Consider the following 22,053-nt stretch of genomic DNA (forward strand, 5'->3'; position numbering starts at 1 on the left):
AGGAGGAGGAGGGGCAGGAGGAGGAGGAGGGGCAGGAGGAGGAGGAGGGGCAGGAGGAGGAGGAGGAGGGGCAGGAGGAGGAGGAGGAGCAGGAGGAGGAGGGGCAGGAGGAGGAGGAGGAGCAGGAGGAGGAGGGGCAGGAGGAGGAGGAGGGGCAGGAGGAGGAGGAGGGGCAGGAGGAGGAGGAGGGGCAGGAGGAGGAGGAGGAGGAGCAGGAGGAGGAGGGGCAGGAGGAGAAGGAGGAGCAGGAGGAGGAGGAGCAGGAGGAGGAGGAGGGGCAGGAGGAGGAGGAGGGGCAGGAGGAGGAGGAGGGGCAGGAGGAGGAGGAGGGGCAGGAGGAGGAGGAGGGGCAGGAGGAGGAGGAGGAGGAGCAGGAGGGGCAGGAGGAGGAGGAGGGGCAGGAGGAGGAGGAGGGGCAGGAGGAGGAGGAGGAGCACCAGGCCCTTGCTCCCACCTCCCGTCTCCTGTGCTGACTCCCACCAAGTCCACTAGGCTGTAGGAGTGCAAGGCATCCTGGGAAATCCAGCTCCCTTGGCTGGGGGTGGGGGGCGTGGAGAATACTAACTAAGGCTGCCCCTGCTCTTGGGTTGAGAAAGAACATAAAAGGCCAGGTGACAAAAGAAAAAAAAATAGACGATGGGATTGAATCAAACCAACACAAAGCTTCTGCGTAGCAAAGGAACCGATCAACACAGTGGAGGGGAAGTTTTGCACACTAACCATCTTCAGAGGAAACACTCAGAAATTCAAACAGCTCCATGGGAGGTGGTGTGTGTGTGTGTGTACTGATTAACAGTGAGCAAATGTGAGCTGGGGTGTGGCTCAAGTGGTGGGACACCAGTCTTCAGTGAAGAAGTTCCTGGATGGTGCCCAGGCCCTGAGTTCAAGCCCCAGAACGGTGCACAGGTGTGCACACGCACAGGAGCGTGAATGAGGACACTGAAGGTCAGGGACCAGGTTAATTCCAGGGCCCACACTTAAGCACTGGACCGGATTTTCCTTCAGTGAACAATTGGAGTCTTGATTCTAAGTCCTATGATCAGAGCCCTAGTACATGTCAGCAAGCAGAAGGAAGAGGAACAGAGAGGTTAGGTGATTGGCCTGAGGTATCAGAGCTTGGTAGCCGGGACCAATCCCAGGCGTTTGTGTGCTGGCCATCGCTCACTGTCCTATCCCAGATGTCTGGAGCCACAGCCAGGTGGCCACAGCGAGATGCACACACACCAACTTGTACCTCGCTCAACGGTGCTGAAAAAATAGAGACATTTCCTATAAAATAGGAATTTTCTGTCTTTTCTTCTAAAAGAGCCACCAGTACAGCCACCAGGAGGCTGGAGCCGAGCCTTGGTCAAACTGGTCAGATTTTCTCCACTGGAACATGGAGGCCACCCTGCCCCACGCCACCCTGCCCCGCCCCACGCCGCTGCCGCGCCCCACCCCGCCGAGCACCCACCCTCCACGGGGGGGGGGGGGGCGCACACCCTCCTGCAGCCCCACCCTGGAGACTGGCCACGCTTCCCCACGCAACAGGGGGCAGGTGACGCACGTAGCCCAGGCACCTCCGGGACTGGCACACGTCAGAGTCCCCTTCACTAGGGACCTAAGGGCCAGGGACGCAGGGGTCACCACGCCAAGATCAGACCTGTCAGGAGGGGATGGACCCACTAAGCTGCCCAAGAGGGCAAGGGATCCGGAGGGGGGGGGCGGGGACGGGGCACACAGCTCAGACCCAGGGGCCTGGGGAGCCGGCCAGGGCAGGCGGGGCTGCGCCACCTGTGCCTGTGGTGGTGACGCGTCTGGCCAGCCTCAGTCTCCCCGCTTGCCTGATGGGCTATCGGTGGAGCCTGTGACAGGGTCCACAGCGGCCCTGTGTGGGGGCCTCCGCAGTGTCCATCAGCCGCAGGCTGGGCGGTGCCCACAGTGGCTGGGGAAGCTTCGCTTAGGAGACCAAGGCTGGGGAAGGCGGGGTGAGGGCTCCGAGGGCCCAGTGTGTGTGTGTGGGGTGGGGTGTGGGGTGGGGTGGGGGCCCCTCGGGGGCTGGTGAGGTTGGACGGGCCGGTGAAGGAGCGACAGCCACCAGCACACAGAGCTGTCTCTCGCTGGCTCTGACGTACGGGACAATAAGCAGGACTGACTGGGGCCGGCGCAGGGCCTTTACCTGAGCAGAGACTTTGGACCTCGCAGGTCCTGAACTGAGAAGGAAATGTGTGTCATCTAAGGCACCGGTGACGGCGCCAGCAGCTGAAGACCGGTGATGCCGTCTATTGCATCTGCTCCGGGTGGCAGAGCCCCCCACCCAGGGGACAGGGGACACGGCCACTCCCAGCAAGGACCGGGCTGGGGAACAGAAGAACAGAGAGGCTCCCCCCACTCCCTCTGGGGACTGGGGATTCTCACCCCATCCTGGGGCCACGGAGCCTTCCAGGGTCACCTGTCCCTACCTAAGCAGCCCGCGGTCCAGTCCTGACCTGCCTCTGGCCTTTTAATCCCGCAGACAATCACACCCCGGCTCCCCTCCTCCCGCCCCGCCCGCCCCGCCCCAGGCAGCTGCCAATCAAAACTGCAGGCTCGGAGGGGCGGCCTTTCCATCCCAGGCTGACATTTCATCTTTGGCAACGGAGGGACTGAAATCAAATCACCTCCTTTGTTCTCTGTGGAACTGACAAGCAGTTCAAACCCATGATTAGGCTGTAATTTCAGAAAATTGATCTCAGCAAATAGCTAAATGGGGCTCCGAGGCGCTCGGTGTGGCGTCTTTCACAGAGACTTCCACGTGTCAGCCGCGGCGGGCAGGGGCGGTCAAAGGCTGCGGCCCTGCAGATGACAGGGTGGGGGGGAATGCCATTCTGGGGGCCTCAGAGCCCCTATCCCGCAGGCAGGCATTGAGGATGGAGTGCGGGGGCGGGGGGGGGGCAGGAAATGGAGACGGGATGGAAGGGGAAACTCCAGGGAGAAGAGACCCCTCCCGGGCACAAGCCGGTAATTGAAGGCGAGATTGAAGAAAGGTGCGGAAGGCCTCTGCTAATTGCTCTTGATGGGCAGGGGAGGGGGTGGGGGGAGGGTATGTGTGCCCGCATGTGTGCGTGAGTGTGTGTGCATGCATGTATGCAGAGGTGCCCACAGCTCAGGCACAGCCTCCTGCCCTGGCTAGCTAAGCTCCTCGGAGGCTTGCTGGGAAGCGTCCAGCATCTTCCTTTCTTTCCCTCTGGAAAATGGGAGATGCGCGGTGTGAAACTGCTTGAGGGTCTGCCTGACCCTCTCCCGTGGTGGGAACGCAGCCAGGCGGGAGGCTCAGCAGGGACTGGGGCTCATGGGCATACTGGCCCTTACTTACTGGTCCCCAGAGTTGGGACCACAGGTCCTCAGGGCTGGGTTTAGGGTCCAAGGCTATACCCGGAAGGTGTTTGGATGGGAATGTGGGAGCAGGGCACTCACTTGGTCCTTAGACCCACACTACGCTGTGGGTCTGTGATCCATCTGTTAGCTGTGGGATCCTGGCCAAGTCACTTAACCTCTCTGTGCTTCAGTGCCCCATTAGAGAAAATACCTCTAACTACCTGCAACCAGCAGAGCTTGCTTGTTGAGGATACAGGTTCTGGTCCCAGAAGGGAGGGCAACTCGGTTCAGTTCTCTTCCCTTCCGTCAACACTGTGCACACAGACAGGCACAGGTGCTCACACCTGTAATCTGAGCTACTTGGGAGGCTGAGATCTGAAGATCGCAGTTCAAAGCCAGCCCGGCAGGAAAGCCTATGAGACTCTGATCTCCAGTTAACCACCAAAAAGCAAGAAGTGGAACCATGGCTCAAGTGGGAGAGCACTAGCTTTGAGCAGAAAAGCTCAGGGACTGTGCCCAGGCCCTGAGTTCAAGGCCCAGGACCCAGCTGGGGTATGGCCCAGTGGCAGAACATTTGCCTAGCATGCAGGAAGCCCTGGGTTCAGGAAAACGAATAAAGGGCCTGCCCTGGTCAGCGGGGGGCACGGCACGTCCCGTCCTTTAGCCAAACCTGCCGCTAACTCGGAGTTGGAGCCGCCAGCCCGGGGCTCTGGCGCATCTTCACCCACCCTTCTCCTCCGCCTGGGACCACCAGGGAAGCGGCACAGCCCCGCATGGCTGGCATGGCCCTGGGCGGCTGTCTTCAGAGTCCCGTGGGTCCCGAGACCAGCTCCGTGGGTGTCCAGCCCACTTCTGTCTGCATCCACCCATGAGCAGGGTGGTGCAGAGCGTGGATGGGTCCTGCGCTGCGATCAGCCCACGGCAGAGGCCAGGAGAGCCTCCCTGGAGCCTGCACCCGCTCCCGGGATCCTGTACCTGCTCCCCAGACCCTGCACCCGCTCCCCGGACCCCGCACCCGCTCCCCGGCCTGCTCCCGCTCCCCGGCCTGCTCCCGCTGTGGCTGCTCTGCCATGAATGCCACAGCCAACTCAAAGTGCCACACCTCTTTCAGGAAGCCCCCCAGGCTCCCAGGGGCCTGACCATCTCCGTCTGGAGGGGAGGATGGGCTCAGCGAGCGGGGACAGGGGTCCCCAACCCCAGGGCCCCCGACAGGAAAGCCTGTCCTGTTTACTGACCAAAGTCATCCCAACAAAGCCACAATCAGGGACTTGTGGGCCGGGGAGGGGAGCTCCCTGGGGGAAGCTGGGGCTTGGTGGCCCGGCCTGGCTGTGTGGCTGGAATTGTGGCTTTCATTCACACCGTGGCAGCTGCTCAGAGCTGGGGGACTCCAGGGAACGCATGTCTCCTCTCTGAGGGCTCTGAAGCCCTCACCCTAAAGACAAGGGGGCCTGCAGAGGCGCCAGCGCTTCCGGCCTGGTCCGGGGCGGCCCACCTACCCCGCCCGGGATGGAAGGGAAGAGGCTGCGGGCCTGGCCCGGGGCTCCTGGAGCGGAGCGCCCTCCTGGCTTTCCCCCAGGCTCCCCGCCAGTTGGGAACATCCCTGTGCCCCTCTGCCCTCCTTGTGGATGGCCGGATAGCACGGGGCCCGCACGACAGGCCCCGCTTACCCCAGAGGGCCATGAAGACGGAGAAGAAGACGGTGGCGGGGTTGTCGAAGAGGTGGCTGGCGCGGGCGGTGGCGCAGGCCGAGCTCATCTTCCAGTAGCTGCAGGTCCTGTCGCACAGCGGGCACATGGTGATGTTGTGTCTCTGGTCGCACATCTCCATGCTGCAGCGCAAGGGCACATTTGAGTCCCCGGGCGCTGGCACACAGCCCAGCCTGGGGCCGTGGCTGGGGGTGGAGGGTGGGGAGGGGGACCCAGTAGACCCCAGGAGACACACCAGCCCGCTCCGGCCACGGCCAGCCCTCTGTCACCTGGGAGCAGCTCGCGGGCATGTGACAAACACTGTCATCTGACCCTGAGTGGGGCAGGGCCCTGAGCTCTGTTTAAGGCCCAGCTGTCACTGCACTGCCAGAATTCCATGCGTGTGTGCTCGCATGCACACGCGTGTGTGTGTGTGTGCGCGCGCGTGTGTGTAATGTGTGTGCGTGTGTGTGGCCTGGGCGCTGTCCCTCAGCTCTTCAGCTCAAGGCTAGCGCTCTACCACTTGAGCCCCAGCGCCACTTCTGGTTTGCTGGTGGTTTACTGGAGATGGAGTCTCACAGGTACTTTTCTTCCCAGGCTGCCTTTGAACTGAGATCTTTAGATCGCAGCCTCTTGAGTAGCTGGGATTACTCAAGACTAGCACTCTCCCATTTGAGCCACAGCACCACTTCTAGCTTTTTCTGAGTAGTTTGCTGGAGACAAGAGTCTCACAGACTTTCCTGCCCCAGCTGGCTTGGAACCGAGTAATGAGAGCTCCTTGCTGGGCATGGTCCAAAGCTAACCTGGGCAAAAACGTAAGGCCCTGCCTGAAAAATAACTAAAGCCAAAAAAGGAGGTTTAACCTAGTGGTGCCTGCCGTGAGCTCAAATTCCATTACTGTCTCCTGAATGCCAGAGAAAACCCACCAGCTCAGGCTCTTCTGCACAGGCCAGGCCCAGAGCCCAGAGCTACAGGAGACGCATCTTCACAGGGCGCCGGGACCCTGTGGGAGAGGTGTGTGTGTGTGGGGGGGGGGGCAGGGCTCGGCCTCGAGCTCTCTCCTGCTCCTGCTGACAAATCCCATGCTTACAGCCTTCCTCGGGCGTGCGTGCTGGAGTGCACTGCTGAACCTATGCTGGGCTTGGACCAGCACCAAGGACAACTGGGTTCCAATCCCCCCTTCATCGATGGGGAGGGGAACCCAGAGAGGGAAAGGACTAGCCTCAAGCCACGCAGCACGCTGGGAATGGACCCCTGGTCTCTCTGCAATGCACCTGCACGCAATGGCTCTCCTGGGGGTCTCTCCTGAGACCCCGCGGACCTGGGCTGCGTTCTTGCTCTATTGTCCTACCCTGTGACCCTGGCCAGGTCCTCGAACTTCAGATTCAGTTCTTCTTTCTGGAAAAGGCCCTTCCGGCCACAGCTGGCCCTGAACTCTCTCCTTCCTGTGACCTTAGACCAGATCTTGACCTATAAATAAGCTCCAGGCTGCCGTGCTGGTCCCAGAGGCTCGGTGGCTGGGGTGGGGGGTGGGGATGAAGTTTTGTTTTCTTTAGATTTGTGGACGCACGGCCTCCCCCACTGGCCCGCGCAGCTGGTGTGGCACGGCAGCGGCCATGGGCTCTGAGGGGCCTCTCCTGCCTGACTCTTCTTTTGAGTGTGTGTGTGCCAGCCTCGGCACTGGGGACCACTGGTGAGGATGAGGGTGAGGTGGGTGTAAGGCCGCGGCCCCAACCCTGCAGTGGGAGTGCATGGGTATGCGTGCCGGCGTGTGCGTGTGCACGTGTGTGCGTGTAGGAGGAGGGAAGGGAGGACATACGGGTGTAGGGGTGGAAGAGCTGTTTGCGGGAATGGTGCCTTCAAGTGAGGCTGGGCTGCCACTGGGGGCTTGTGGGGGTCCCAAGACCCTGACGCCTCCTCCTAGTTCTGACATAACCCAGGAACAGCTCAGCCGCCACGTGCTCCCTGGGTCCCCAAACACCGCTATTCCCATGAGGGTCCCACAGGCCTGGGACATGACCGGGATAGGAGCAGAGCCCGGGGAAGGGGAGCGAGGGGAGCCCCCCCCCACCTTGGCCTGTCCCTGCCTGGAATGTTTCATTGCTTCCACCAGACAAGAAGGCCAGGGCACACCTTGTCACAGCACGATCAAAGTGGAAAGAACAGCAGACAATAAAAGCCTTCCGAGCATAGAATGGCCCCGTGTTTACTTTGTAACCCTTCCCTCAACAATAAAACCCCAGCCCATCACGGCACCGTTCTGCCCCGGATGGCTACCCGCCCTGCGCAGACAGACTCCTCTTTGTGTCTGGTGGTCCTGGAGGCTGTGCCCCGCCACCGTGCCCGCCACGCCCCCAGCCCCTTCTGCTTTAGTTTTCAGACCGATTCTCCCCTTTCGCCAGGACTGGCATCTGACCGCGATCCTGCTACTCAGGGCTCCCGGGTGCCCGGATTGCAGGCAGGCAAGATCATAACGAGCGTTTTTGTGGAGATGGGGCCTTGATGACTCTTCTTCCCCTGGGCTAGCCTCCAACCACCACCACCAGTCTTGGGGCGGGGGGGGGGGGGGGAGGGGAGACGTGACCCACCACGCTTGACCTGCATGCAGATGGCTGCCCTTTGGAGTGCCAGCCCTTCACCCAGCAGCACATGGCTGGGATGAGGGGGGGAGTTCTAGGGCCCGGGCATGCGGAAAGGAGGTGGCGGGAGGGCCTGGGTTCTAGTGGCTTCTGCCAGGAGCGAGCGGAGGAGGGGCGCGCCTACCTGGGGATGTTCTCCTCCATGGTGGCGCACCCGTACAGGAAGACGATGATGCCCACAAGGGAGGCGGGGATCAGCATCTGTGTGTAGGCCCCCAGCCAGGCAAAGTACAGGCCGATCTTCTCCCCGAAGTACTTCCTGTGTGGAGACCGAGGCAAGCTTACTCCCACCCCAGACCTGGGGCTGCCGGCCTGCCGGCCCCTCCCCCCGAGGGTCCACGGGAATGGCCACCGAGGCGAATGGCCACCGCGCCTCTCCCATGGGACAGAGTGCGCTCTGGGACCCCTGGTGATCTCTCTTCATCCTCCCTTTCTCTTTTTCTCCTCCCTCTGGAGGTAGCTTGCTATAAACAAGCCTTCTACCACTTGAAGCATATCCTGTCCTTTATGCTTTAGTTTTTGTTTGAGGTGGGGAAGATCTCCTGCTTTTCCCCAGGGCTGGCCTGGACCCATAGCAAAGAAGATTACAGATGTATGCCACCACACCCAGCCTGTTGGTTGAGATGGTGTCTCGCTATTTTCTGGCCCCCTACTGACCTTGGACCATGGTTACTTTGATCCCCGTTTCCTGATTAGCTGGGATTTCAGGCAGGAATAACCCATACCTGCTCATTTCTCTCTTTTTAAGATAATGATAATGATAATAATACTTTTTTTTTTTTTGCCAGTCATAGTGCTTGAACTCAGGGCCTGGGTGTTCTCCATGAGCTCTTTTAAGCTTAAGGCTAGTGCTCTACCACATTGAGCCACAGCTCCACTTCAGTTATTCTGGTGGTTAATTGAAGATGAGACTCACAGACTTTCCTTCCTGGGCTGTCTTTAAACCACAATCCTCAGATCTCAGCCTCCTGAGTAGCTAGGATGACAGGTGTGAGCCATTGGCTCCAGGCTATAAAATCCTTTTTGAGATACAGTCTTTCTATGTCGCCCTGGCTAGCCTGAAACTTTTACAATTCCTGCTTCGGCCTCCTAGGTGCTGGGATCACAGGCATGCATCGCCTTACCTAGCTTGCTTCTCTTCCCCTGAGGACCCACACGGTCCTTCCCCGGCCCCCACTTCCATGTGAACATGGAATGACCATGGGTGGGGGTAGACCGGGGCCCGGGGGCCCACGGCTCCTCCTCCTAAGCACTGTGACGTGAGTGTCCTCCGACAGGCCCCAGCCCGCAGCCCCACAGGACGCACAGACCAAGCTGCTGCCTCAGAAATTTCTACACATTGAGCCCCCCTCCTCTTCCCCTGCACACCAGCAGGCGGCCCTGTAGCCGCTGGCCAGGCCAGGCTGCGTGGCCCTGGGGACAGGGGAGGGGTCAGGATGCTCTGTGCAGCAGACCCGGGCGATCTGCTCTGCTCTGCTCCCCTGCCCAGGAGGAAGGCCGGGACTCCCCCACACGCCACGTCCAAACAGCGTCTCAAGCGGCTGAGTGTTCACAGCGACTTTGCAGGACCAATCCACTTCCACCCAGGGCCCGCTTACCTGACCAGGTCGATGGGCTGGTACTTGTAGAAGACTCGGTAGCTCGCCCATTCCTCATACAGGAGCTGGGGAGAGAAAGAGCAAGGAGTGTGGCGTGCCGGGGCTGTTCCCACTCTCCCTCACTGAGCTCCGGGAGCCTCAGCCCACCTTCAAACCATTCATTCATTCATTCAACAAACACTGACAGAGTCAGCCATGTGCTAGCCATGTGCTAGCCAGAGCCCACATTTCGCAGTAGGGATGTGAATGAGAGATGAGCTTCTGGCAGCTCTTTGTGGCTTGTGAGGATTTAGGTATTTTGGCCATGCTAGTCAGATACAACTTTTTTTCTTCAGTGCTGGGGCTGGATCCCAGGCTCTACCACTAGGCTATCCCACCAGCCAAGCCATTTCTTTTTTGTCAGTCATGGGGCTTGAACTCTGGGCCTGAACACTGTCCCTCAGCCCTTCAGCTCAAGGTGAGTGCTCTATCACTTGAGCCACTGCACCACGTCCGGTTTTGTGAGTGGTGTATTGGAGATAAAGAGTCTCTCAGACTTTCCTGCCCAGGCTGGCTTCCACACCATTTCTTTATGAAAGGAATAAAGCCACCAGGGGCTTGAGTAGAGAAATATCAATGGCAAAAAAAAACCCAAAAAACAAAACTTAAAAAGTTTCATGGAATGCAAAGATGGTTCGAGGTGTGTCTCTGGAGATGGGCTGTTTGATTCACTTCCTTCATGAATGGAACCACCCAGGCAGGGGGTGATGGTTTGGGGGGATGGAAGCTGAAGTGCATGGGATGGGTGTTGTGGGGAGGGGTGTTGTGGGGAGGCGCAGGCATGGTGGGATTGGCCATTACCACAGCCCCACACCGGAGGTGCACCAACAACCTGCACTCACGCACAGGCTCTCGGTGGACTCCAGCAGTGGCCCTCCTGATACCCACATCCCTGTCTGCTCTGCCCATGGGCCTCGTTAACCCTTTCTTAGAGCCTGAAACCTCTATTTTACTGTAATATCCATTCTGAGAGTTAATAACCAATTAAGACTACAATAAAAGAACCTGTTTGCCAACTGGTTTGTGGCTATCAAGCAAAATCAGTCATGCCTGGCAAATGAATGCCAATGAAACCGACGTGATTTGTGAACTTGTTCTTTAATAGATTCTGACAGTGTGGAAAGACACAATGTGGTCTGTGTTTCTGTAGCTCCTTTAGGATGGAACCAACAGGCCAGGACCTTGCCAAGGGCAAGAGGCGGCCCAGGTCACGCCTGTGGCTCTGCCTCTGGTCAGTGGTATTTGGCTTGCTACCCGAGCTATCCAGGATGCTTCCCACACAGACCAACGAGGTGCAGGGCCGACGGGCAAAGGCTCCCTCACGGGGATCTTATTTTTGCACATGTCAATATTGGGGCTTGAACTTGGGACCTTGCATTCACCCTTGAGCTTTTTTGCTCAAGGTTAGTACTCTACCACTTGAGCCACTTCCAGTGGTTTTTTGGGTAGTTAACTGGAGACAAGACTCTGACAGTCTTTTCTGCCTGGGCTGGCTTCAAACTGCAGTCCTCAGATCTCAGCCTCCTGGCTAGATGTGCACCACTGGCATCTGGCATGAGGGGGGTCTCTTAAGATCTGAGGTGGGTTGGAGGCCCTGCCTCGAAACCAGGGCGCCAGCCCAGAGGGCTCCTGGCATTCCAGGGCCCCTTCTGCTGCTCAGGAGAGCAGAAGCGCTATGTTCTCACATCGTTACACACGCCTCTTTGGAACTCCGAAGAGCAGGCTATATCTTTGTGAGCTTCAAGAGCTGAGCTGTGGAAACTGAGGTTTGGCCGTGGTCAGCCCAGAGAATCATCCTTTCTGTAGCTCTTACGTGGGGAAAGGGGCACACACAGCACACGGCCCCAGGACCCGGCTCTGGGAAGAACACTGGCCAGCCACCTGCAGGTGGCTGGGGAAGGACTGGGCAGGGATCTCCCCGCCCCCCACACAGCGGAGAGGGGCCCTGCCCTTCCTCCCGCCTCCATCCCCCCACCTAACTAGCATCATTCTCCAGCTACCCCTGGGCCAAGCCCTGTGCTCCTTGCTGGGACATAAACCACACAAGGGCAGGTCGTTCAGGTGCGGGGAGAAGCGTGCGGAGGGCCTAGGGAGGATGCCGGGCCTGGCCGCAGTGTGGCCTGCCAGCATTTCTTGAACAAGTAACCAAGGCAGCAGCCCTTGCACACAGGAGGCCTGGGCCAAGCAGACCTGGTTTTAGGAAGACAGTCGCCCTTTGAGGCTCAGGAGGTCGAGATCTAAAGATCTCAGTTTGAAGCCAACCTGGGCAGGAAAGTCTGTGAGACTCTTACTTATCCCCAGTGAACCACCAAGAAGCCTGAAGTGGAGTTGTGGCTCAAGTAGCAGAGTGCTAGCCTGACAAAAATGCTCAGAGACAGTACTCAGGCTCTGAGTTCAAGCCCCAGGACTGGGACACAAAAGGAGGTGGGGACTGGCTGGTGTGACTGGGGCTCCGGAGAGCGGGGCTGGGGCGGAGGGACTGGGATCTGAGGACAAAATCCAGCCACAAGGGGGTGGCGAGTCACTGGAGGAAACCGGACCTCAGCCAAGAGGCAGGGGCCAGAGGTCTGGCCTCCAAGGCTGGAGGAGGCCTGGCAGCCCGTGGAGGGGACGGGCGCACTCGGCAGGGCTGGACGGCGAGTCCCATGGGTCTCAGGCGGATGCCAGATGTTACACTAAAAATACCCAAATATGTAATTTTTTGTGCTAGACCAGATAGCATCTTCACTGGATTCCTGGCTGGGCAAGTTTTATCAAGTACCAAAGGCTGCAAAACAAGCACCGGGCTGGAGGGCGCGGACAGGGAGGGCATTCCACCTCCAGAGCTTCTCAGGCCGGGGATTCCGGGACAAGGCCGCCATTGTGAGTGCCCTCGGGGAGGGGCCAGGCAGGGGCGGGGCCAGGCAGGGGCCCACAGAAGGCGGTGGGCCTGGGTTCCGTGGTGGGCAGAAAGGCGGAGGTGGGGCGTGGGCATGTGGGATGGATGCTGGCAAAGCAAGAGCACAGAGCAGAGGGAGGCGGTGGTCAGGTGGTACGGCTTCCCTGAGGGCCTGGGGGAAGGAGAGGGGTTGTGGGGTGAGGCCTGAACTCTGGGCAAGGAGGATAGCGGCAATTAGGGACCAAAGAATTATGGGGTGCTTCCCAAGAGTGTTGTGGAACACCAGCCCCATAACTTCTCTATCGAGAAGGGTTCCACGGCAGGTACATTTGAGAAACACTGCATGGCGCGCGCACACACACACACACACACACACACACACACACACACACACACACACACACACACACACACACACACACTGTGCTGGTCACCATGGCACCCAAGATCATTCACCCAGGAGCAGTGCAAGATTAGGCCAAGCACCTTCCAAGATGGCGGCAGCCAGGCCAGAGCGTCCTCTGCTCGGCACCAACTTACTTTTCTGTCGTTGAACTCCACGCTGTCTCCCTCATAGTCGCCCTGCGGAGGAAGAGGAGGAGGAGAGTCACACAGGGCCACTCGAGGTCACCACGTGCCCAGGAGAAAGTCCCGAGGCCCTCGTGGGTCCCAGGATGGAACTTCACACCGGGCAGGACTGCACAGGCACCCCCCCGCCCCCCGGTGTGCTTCCGTGGCCATCCAGCCCTCACCGCCCTCGATGCCCCACACCGGGACCGAGATGCCACAGCCTTGAACCGAAGTACACCTGCCTGGGTGAGCCCCACACACCCCACTTTACCAACGGAATGCTTGGGAGGCAGAGATCAGAGGATGGTGGTTTGAGGCTATCACAGGCAGAGAGTTGTTCATGAGACCCCCATCTCAACCAATGGCCGGGAGTGGTGACACGTGCCTGTCATCCCACTATGGGAGAGCGTAGGGCCTGGGCTCGGGGGCCCACCTCTCTCAGCCCCAGGGACACAGCAAAGCACAGAAGGAGGATCGCAGCCCAGGCTGGACTGGGTATCAGCAAGCCCCTGCTTCCAAGATAACCAAGGCAAAAAAGGGGCTGGAGGTGTGGCTCAGGTGGCAGAGCGCCTGCCCGGCTAGCACAGGGCCCCAAGGCTAATGAGCCATCCTACCAAATAAGCCAAAAAGATGCAAATGCGAAAGCTCAGAGACATAGCCAGACATTTGTCAGGACTTACAGCTAAGTGTGATCAGCTCTAGAGCTTTAAATTCAGAGGGAAAGAGAAAGTTCTAGAAACTGAGAGTGAGTCCAACATGTCAACCACTGACATGAATCACTAAGGGAGGGGGAGGGAGAGGCATGGCCCTGCTGTTTAAACCTGGCTGGCTCAGGGCCTCTTGGCGAATGCCTGGTGCCCCCTCCGGTCACCAGGCAGCCTCCCTGACTCCCAACCAGCCCCCGTCACGCAGGGGGGACCTGCCAGGTGCCTTGCCCAGCACAACACAGCTGCCTTGCTTCCTCCCAGCTCCAGGGGACCCCCCCCCCCCCCCCGCCGACTCCCGACCTGACCCGGCTCTCCCGGTGTTACCCAGCACTTCCTTCCATCAATGATTCCGGAGCGACTCACCTAGAGCAGAGGTCTGCCCGGCGTGCCCTTGGGCGGGCAGGTGCCAGGCAGGAAGGAAGCCAGGAAACCCCAGAGTGGCCAACATAAATGTCAGCGCCCTTTCTGTCTACCCGTCGCCCTGTCATTACAGGCGACCTCCTCCACCGGGCACCACAACCTGAGGTTCTGACTCAGCCGCTGGCTGGTGATACCAATGGCACCCTGCCTTGGAGATCCTTAATGAATGAATGAATGGTGAGTGAACAAATGAAACAAGGAGTGTGGGGGGGGGGGGGGGACTATGTCACAGGCCACCCCTAGGAACTGTGGCACCATTTAATCGGGAGGAACCTCAAAGCAAGAGCTGGACACCAGTGGCCACACTGTCATTCTAGCTCCTTAGAAGGCTGGACCTCGGGAGGACCACAGTTCAAAGCTAGCCTGGGCAGAAAAGTTCCAAGATCCTTTTTCAACTGCAAGGGGAGCATGGCGGTACCCACCTGTCAGGATAGCTACGATCAACCTAAGAGAGGCTGAATGCGGTGCAGGCACGTACCTGGACAGGATGTGAGACCCTGACTCAAAATCACCAGCACAAAGAGGGCTGGAGGCATGGCTCAACAGTGTAACACCTGCTTTTGCAAACATGAGGTCCTGAGTTCAAACTCTAGTACTGAAAATGAAAATGACAATCCCTACCCAGCTTGCAGCAAAAAGCCGTCAAAGCCAGCTCTGGCCCCCTTGGGTCACATTCTCTGCTGAAGGGCCTGGGGTACACACGGCTCACTCCATTCCCTGAAGATGCCATAAGCCAGAGGCTCTGGGCTCTGCCCTTGGCCCAGTACCACCAGACAGACGGCCTGAGCTCCCCAAGCCTCAGCCTGAGCTCCCCAAACCTTGCATTCCCCATCTTCTAACATCTGGCTGCGTATGGTGAGTGAGGGAACGAGAGACAGACACTCAACCGCTGGCCTGGTGGACAGGGGTCTGGAACCAGTCTGAGTAAGCTGTGGATAGACAGGGGTGGTAAAGACCCGAAAGAGGGTGCATGTGTTCTCTAGGGAAGGAAGAGGCAGTGGTACCATCAGAGACACAGAGCAGAATGCAACTGGGAAGGGCTTTTGTCCCAGACCCGTGTGTGATCTCAGCCAAGTTACTGAACCTCTCTGCTCCCTGTGTCTGTAGCCGATTAAATGAGATAAAGCTCCTACTCTACACAGTGCTCTTCACACAGTGGCTCTGCAAGACTCTTCTCCCCTTTCTAGTTTAAGTCTCAAAAGGGTTGACTGGAAACGGAGAAGGCCCTGCCACACTTTGGCTCCTGTACCCCAACTTCTTGCTGGCGTTGCCCGCTGGACAGTGGAGCAGGGCACCTGTGTGGCTGGAGAATGCTGCTCCGAGGTCTTGGGTGGCTGCATCTCGGAAGCCCAGGAGCAGCCTGGGAGCAGGGCTGCGCCCAGGACCAGAGCTCTGCGGGTAGAGCCCAGAAAGCGGAGAGAGCTGAGAGCCCTGGAGACTTTCGCGAGGGAACAGGTCCCTCCCCAGGCGACCCACCTCAGACTTAGCCAATACATGCCATGTTTGCTGAGCACCTACCAAGGGCTGAGTGCCCGGCATTCATGAGCGGACATGCCCGACACAGAGCGCCAGAGAGTGGCACCTCTGTGGGACAAGGGGCGCCAGAAGTCCAGCAAGAGTTGGGTGGGGGTGGAAGGAAGCGTGTGTGCGTGTGTGTGTGTGTGTGTGCGCGTGCGCGCGCGTGTGCTGGAGGGGAACAGCTTGTGCAAAGGCACCGTGCAGAGGCTGGGCCGGCGCACCCTAAGTCCCTGACCTGTAGTGCAGAGGAGGCTGCGGCTGGGGAGCCCAGCGCCCCCCATCCTCCAGGCGCACCCCTGCTTTGCTCTGATCCTGGCTTCCTCACAGCCCTCTGGTCACGCGACCCTGCCGTTAGATGGGGCAAGGAATTACTGTGAGCCCACACATGGGGGGACACAGAGATTTGTGCAGAACAAAGGGCTCACTGCACAAAGGGGTGCGTGGCCAGGACTGGACTCTGGACCCCATTTCCAGGCCTGTCTTTTTTATTTTCCCTCCCATTTCTTCCTGCTTCTGGGCTCCTAGTCTGTGCGCGAGTGCACACTTGGAAAGTTCTAGATCCTCTGTCCAGAGTTCCCACAGGGCTCAGGTCCCACAGCCTGATCCCAGTGCCCTGCGGAGCTCCAGCCTGCCTGTCTCCACGGACAATAAGAAGACAATCCAGCCTCTCTCCCCACCCAAAGGTGCCCGTGGCTCCTCTACTTGCCAGAGGTCTGGAGACAAGCAGGAAGCTGGCCACTTTCTCCGCAGAAACAGATACACAAATAGCCCGTGGCTGCCAGGGCCCGGGTGGGGAGCCCCGGCCAGGGAAAGCATTGTGTGGACCAGCTGGCTACTAGGCACAGCATCGGCACAAACCATCTGTCTTGGTGGGGCTATTTTGCCAGCAGAGACAGCCCTGCGTGTGACTTCTCGGGCCCCGGCATGGGCGGACAGGGGAGGCCTGTGTGCAGTTGACATTTACGGAGAAGCCAAGCAGGAAGCTGGTGACCGCAGGATAATGGGCGCTCCCGGGGGCGTGGCCGGCGGGGATTTGGGGAATGGAATAATGCAGAGATTGCTTACATCGTGCAGCGGGTATGCAGCCGAGTACACCCCATTGGCCAGCAGGCTCGTGATACCTTCAAAAACAGCGAGAGAAGATGGGTTAGACGCGCTTCCTCCTACACGGGACACACTGCAGTCAGGGGGCGGCCCCAATCACGGGGACTTTGCTCAAAGCCAAATGCACCTGGCTGCCCAGAGCCCAGCCACCTTTCAATCCGTTAGAGATGATACAACATGCTTGATTGGCAGGGCTAAGAAGACACAGAGGAGACCCCCGGAGGGGGGGAGGCTCTGGATCGGAGGCCGGAGGCACGGCCACCCCCAGACCTCCCGATTCACCAGCGACTCCCACCTGCCTGCCGGCAAGCCTGCAGATTGGAAAGGTGGATTTGAAGTGGTTAGAAAAGCTGAATCATGAGAAAATGGATGGATGGGAAAATTGATGGCGTCAGAGGACGCACATACAATTTGGAATTAGCTTGAAGCTGGTTGGAGAAGTGGAAGAGGCCCCAACTTACCATACTTCCCACACTTCCGCCTTTTAGTTAGAAGGGCAGAATCCTTCTTTCTTCCCTCTCCTTGCCCTGTTCATACATCGGCTATTAGTTAAATTGGAAGGGCCTCGAAAGAGCAAAGCTACATTGGGGGGGGGCAGTTCTGGTGGCAAGTGGTGTTCCTGTGCTCCGGGGGTGGTGGAAGGTGCTGGGTCCTGGTTTGCTGGCTTGAGGCCGGCACTGGTGAATTATGCAAATGATTACCCAGGCACCCGCTGATGGGTATGGATGCCATGCCCACCCCGGAGACGGTACTGGGGGAACAGAGCCAGAGCCAGGGCTCAGCATGCTGAAAATGATCTTGGGAATCTCATTGGACTCGAACACTTGGGGGTTGGGCAGGCACCACGGTGGGGGTGGGGGGGTGGGGGAAGGGACTCCTGTGAATTCCTGCTGCTCACATTCCCCCAATCTAGCCAAGGCCACGATGCCAGAGGGAAAAAAACCCCTGGGAACCTCTTAAAAGTGGCTCATCACCCCTACTGGTGGCCAAGAACAGAACACTCGGGAGTAAAGACCAGAGAAGGCAGGACCATGCGGTTGAAGAGTCCAGCCGCAGGGCCCTGGCCGTGTCTGGCAGTCCTGGTCTTCTCTCTCTTCAGCATCCTGCTCTAATGTCCCCTGGTCAGAGAGGCCTTTCCTGACAGGGCTCCTTAATGTCCTGAGCCACAGCTCCTCTCGTCCCACAGTTATAAGCCAGTTCTGGTTTCTCCATCCATTTAGTATTTGTTTCTGTCCTTTAGAATAGAAGGGGAGGGAGTCCTGAACCCTGGGGCAGAGCGCAGAGGTGGGCAGGAAGCGTTTCTGACTGCAAGGATACTGCATGAACCTGGAGGAGGGCTGAGTTCTCAGGGAAGGAGCCACATGAGGCAGGGGTAGAAGAGAAGGCACCCTGACCTCTGTCTTCTGTCCCCCATAGTCAGGGAGCCCCAGTCTCTGTCCTCCGTCCCCAGGGGCAGGGAGCCAGCCTTGCCAGGACATTTGTGGACAGCCCCCATCCCAGGGATGAGGCAGAATGGGGTGTCGGCGCTGGCCCAGCAGACCTTACCTTGTCCCTGCAGACCTAAACACAAACCCCGACTCCACCCACCCACCGTGTCTGCAGAGGACCTGAGCCAGGCTCCCTCTCTCCTCTGGAGGCCTCGCATGGCTGTTCTGGGTTTAAAGCCCAGCCCGGCTTTACCTCCTCCAGGAGCAGACCTGCTGTTCTGCACATTCTCCTGTCTTGAGGGCCCAGCTCCTCTTGGTCCCTGGATTAGGGACCCTCGCTTGCACAGACACAGCACAGCTCAGAGGTTCAGGCATGCCCTGGGCCACGCTGGCCATGCACAGGTGGCCTGCCCCCATCCTAACAGCCTCCTCTGCCCCCAGGCCCCGCACTGACCCTCCTCCTCCTCCTCCAGCTGTTTCATTTCCTGCAGAGTTCTCCCCCCAGAGCCCATCTGCTGCACTCCTCCCAGGTCTGCCCTGTCCCCTGTGTTCACAGCCTGGTCCTTGCAGAGATGTCCATGTGACAGAGGCCTCACTCCAGGAAGAAGGGAGGCAAAGACAAGTAGGAGAGGCACCAGCTGGGCTCGGTGATCTGAGTCTCAGCTGTGGGCAGAGGGCCCTGACTGGGCTCCTCCCCGGGCTTGTAGGGGATTCTGGAAAACCAAGTTGGGATGGCACCATCATAGCCTCTGAACTGGGCGTCTGCCGGGCAGAGGCTGGCTCGGGCATCCTTGCGTTGAGCAAACCCGGCGGAGGCTGCCCGGTGCTGGGCTTGGTATTCGGTGCCACATGTGGCTTGGCTGGCTGGCACACTTAATGGCTTGGCCAAACCATCAGACTTATCCCCCAAGGGACCGCTCCCTCTGTCCTGCCATGGCCGGTGGGGACACAGCCTCGGCCTGTTTCCTGGCTGCAAACACCCTCGGCAGACCCTGCCCACGTGCGCGATCAAGCAGGGTGATGGCTGCTTTTGGGCTCCAAGAGTCAGGCCGTAAATCTGCCAGTGGTCCTGGAGCACCTCCCTTCCCGCTGCCCAGCCCTCCCTCTGAACCCGCTACACAGGCCTAAATCAAAATCTTCATAAAACCCCCAGCTGCTGCCCACCTCCCACCGAGCCGATTCGGAGGCCAGATTACCACTGCAACCGCGGCTGATCTCAACGCCCAAAAATGTCCTTACCCATGCTGTACTTAGCCTTTGTACACGTCGTTCTCTTCAAGATCTCGTAGACCTGTGGTGGAGAGATGGAAGGGGGGTGGGCGGTGACCCAGGCTGCCCACAATGCAATGTGCCTGCTGATCAGACAGGGCCAGGGAGGCCGGTGGTCTCTTAGGACAGGTCCTGGGCTCAGGACCAGCAGGGTCAGAAGTCTGTGCTCCCAGCTAAGTGAGGGAGCCTAAAGACTGGCTGTGCCACACAGAGGGGACAGGGGCCCCCCTAAACCGAGCAGGGGGCTGGCCACAGGCTGTGGGGGTTTGGGTGGTGTAGCCTACCCAGGAGCCCCCGTGGTCTGTGGGCCTGTGGGTCTGTCAGTCTTGGGGGACTTGGTGCATTTCTATCTCTAGCCCCATGCCTCAGTTTCCCCCATCTGTAAGATAGGATTGGAGCAAGCATTCCTGGCCTGGAGAGGCTCTCCTGCGGGACCTTCCATTGCTTCCATTCACTCTGGCAAGGCTCGCTTCCCTCCGGCAGCCCAGGCCTGCCATACGGCCCTAGCCTTTTATGTCCACCTTGTTAGCTGCCAGGGACCCCAGCCCCTCCCCCTGCCGCGCCCTGCCACTCAGCACAGGATCTTTATGCCCTGGTTGTTCCTCAGACCTACACTCTCCGGGGAAACTCAACACACAAACCCAGGAGGCAGCTTCCCCCTCCCCTCCCCTCCCCTCTCCTCCCTTCCCCTCCCCTCCCCTCTCCTCCCCTCCCTCACAGCACACACAAGGAATAAACCGCTCACCCAGGTGCTCTCAGTGGATCCAAATCTGGCCCAAACTGTAACCATCTCCCTCCCCCCGCCCCACCTTCACTCACCACTGTGGAGCCCCCCTGCATCCCCCAACAGCTGGCCTTCCTGACCACATCCAAAGCCTTAGCCCAGCACGCCGGGTACCCATTCCTGCCTGCTTGGTACCCGGCTTCCCCAGGCCCACGACTGGGATCACACTACCTTTAGAATGGCCTGACCCCGGCCACTGCTGGGTTTCAAAGACCACCAGGCCTGGTGAACAAAGGGCAAAGACGTCACTGATCGGAGCCTGTGTGTGGGTGGCTTACAAACTGGCCACCCCAGGTCCCTGGAGCCAGCGCCCCTCACTTCCTGGGGGGTAAGCGGAGTCAGGCCGGGTTGCTCAGGTGACACCCTCCCTAGGGAAGGCTCCTCTGTGTGACCCCGAGACAAGTCTGTGCCCTGGAGAACACAGCCCACCTGGATTCACAGCAGATACCCCCATCCCCCCAAAAATGTTCCCAGAGCATCTGAGCTTTGTGAGTTCACAAATGTGTGTCTACCCCATGCTTCTGGGGGTGTTCTCATGCCCCCCAAAATGTACAAAACTAGGAGTCCACAACATATTAAAATGCATGGACACGTATTAAAATGTGGTTCAGTTACGCACTGGCCATTCCAGTCCTCCCCGCCCCCACCCCAGCCTGTAGCAGCCTCCTAGGAAGGACCCTGTGAGGCCGCTGGGCGGCTCCCTGGGGGCTCCAGCCCCACCTGCTGGGGGCTGGTCTTTTAGATATTATTATCACCAGGTCTAACCAATAACACAGCTAACGACCAGGCCGCACAAGGACTAGGCATCTACCTGGGCCACGTGACCACACAGAGGCTCACAGCCGCACTGTGGACATCAAGTCAGACTTGTACTCATTCCCACAGGTTCGGGGACCCCTGTGGTCACAAGGCTGGAGTGGGTAGAGGGCAGATGGACCCGCCCGTCCGGCAGTGCCCAGCAGTCCTGCGGCTGGCGGCCTTCCAGCAGAGAGAAGTTATCTGCACCAGGCCAATCATCGGCCTCCTCTCAGCCCTGGGTGGCTGCCCGGCCGGGCTGGCAGGAGGAGGGAATGAAAGCTGGGCACGGCTGCCAGGAGAATGTCATGTTTAGATAGAAATTGGGTCCTGCTCCACGCACAGTCCCGGCTTGGCTGGCGGACAAGTTGGCGGCCAGTGGATAAACATCAGCCAGTACCTTGAATAGGGCAGAGTGGCCTGGTCAGACTGCAAAGCCGGCTGGCTCATTTGGCAAAGGCCTACAATGATATCCTAACCCTGGGCCGCCTGCCCCTGCCTGACTGCTCAGAAACGCCAGGCGAGAGATCTGCCAGCCTGGAGCCAGGAGCACAGGGGCTCCCGAGATGTGTGGGACCTCCGAGGATGGGGCTCGTGGGGGGCAGGGCTGCCGTGCTTCTGCCTGGAGGCTTCCTTTCCCCAATTTCCTATTACCTTTGTTCTTTCTCATGCCCCTCCCCGGAGCCCAGCGTCAGCCGGGCCAAGCCCGTCCCCTGGGCCACACTCGGCCCCCCCATTTCATTATTCTAATTATCTCTGTCACAGGCAATTAGAGCTGGCCTCCACCCCCGAGGAATTTCACCGAAATGAAATGATCATGGGGTCTCCCGGGATCCCTGCTGAGGAGACAATCATGCCAGGCAGCAGGTACTCACTATGGTGCTCCGGGTTTTGCTGTCGAAAAAGGAGTCTTTGTCGGCCAAGTCAAAGCTGCGGAAAGAGGAAGGAGATGAGGCCGCTCAGTAGGGGCAGAGACCTGGGGCTCCAGACCCTATGAAATCGCCCTGTCCCCCTGGGGGTGACAACAAACTGGAGCGGTGTGCCTCTGTCTCTGGGCCTATGAACCCCGCTGCACAGCCTGACCTGGAGAGACGCCAGTCCCCACGGGGGAGGGGACCCAGAGGCAGGCCCGGTCAGCCCCTCCCTGGAGACCTGCACCTGCTCTGAGGACATCCTCAGTGGCCAGATCTATTTTTTAAATTAAAAAAGGAAAGAAAAAGAAAAGAGATCTTTCAATGGTTGCACAAAGGGGTTTCAATTCAACGTATCCATTTCGGGGTACAC

At 59.1% G+C, this 22,053-nt stretch overlaps 1 protein-coding gene across 2 annotated transcripts in view; it reads right to left on the minus strand.

Annotated features, from left to right (window-relative positions):
• Ano1 (anoctamin 1) overlaps window positions 1-22,053 on the minus strand; it is an 83,203-nt gene that overhangs the window by 31,509 nt on the left and 29,641 nt on the right. Inside the window, exons 5-12 of one of the 2 annotated variants that reach the window (XM_042670383.1) lie at window positions 21,645-21,699; window positions 19,161-19,212; window positions 16,956-17,021; window positions 16,456-16,511; window positions 12,716-12,757; window positions 9,259-9,323; window positions 7,785-7,919; window positions 5,004-5,164 (exon numbers count right to left, since the gene is read on the minus strand). In XM_042670383.1, coding sequence (XP_042526317.1) covers window positions 5,004-5,164; window positions 7,785-7,919; window positions 9,259-9,323; window positions 12,716-12,757; window positions 16,456-16,511; window positions 16,956-17,021; window positions 19,161-19,212; window positions 21,645-21,699 — 632 coding nt within the window. The remainder of the gene's footprint in view (window positions 1-5,003; window positions 5,165-7,784; window positions 7,920-9,258; window positions 9,324-12,715; window positions 12,758-16,455; window positions 16,512-16,955; window positions 17,022-19,160; window positions 19,213-21,644; window positions 21,700-22,053) is intronic. The other variant, XM_042670382.1, reaches the window with a different exon arrangement.

This window comes from Dipodomys spectabilis, unplaced genomic scaffold, assembly GCF_019054845.1.
Source record: "Dipodomys spectabilis isolate Male_0828 unplaced genomic scaffold, ASM1905484v1 ptg000544l, whole genome shotgun sequence".
Lineage (NCBI taxonomy): Eukaryota > Metazoa > Chordata > Mammalia > Rodentia > Heteromyidae > Dipodomys > Dipodomys spectabilis.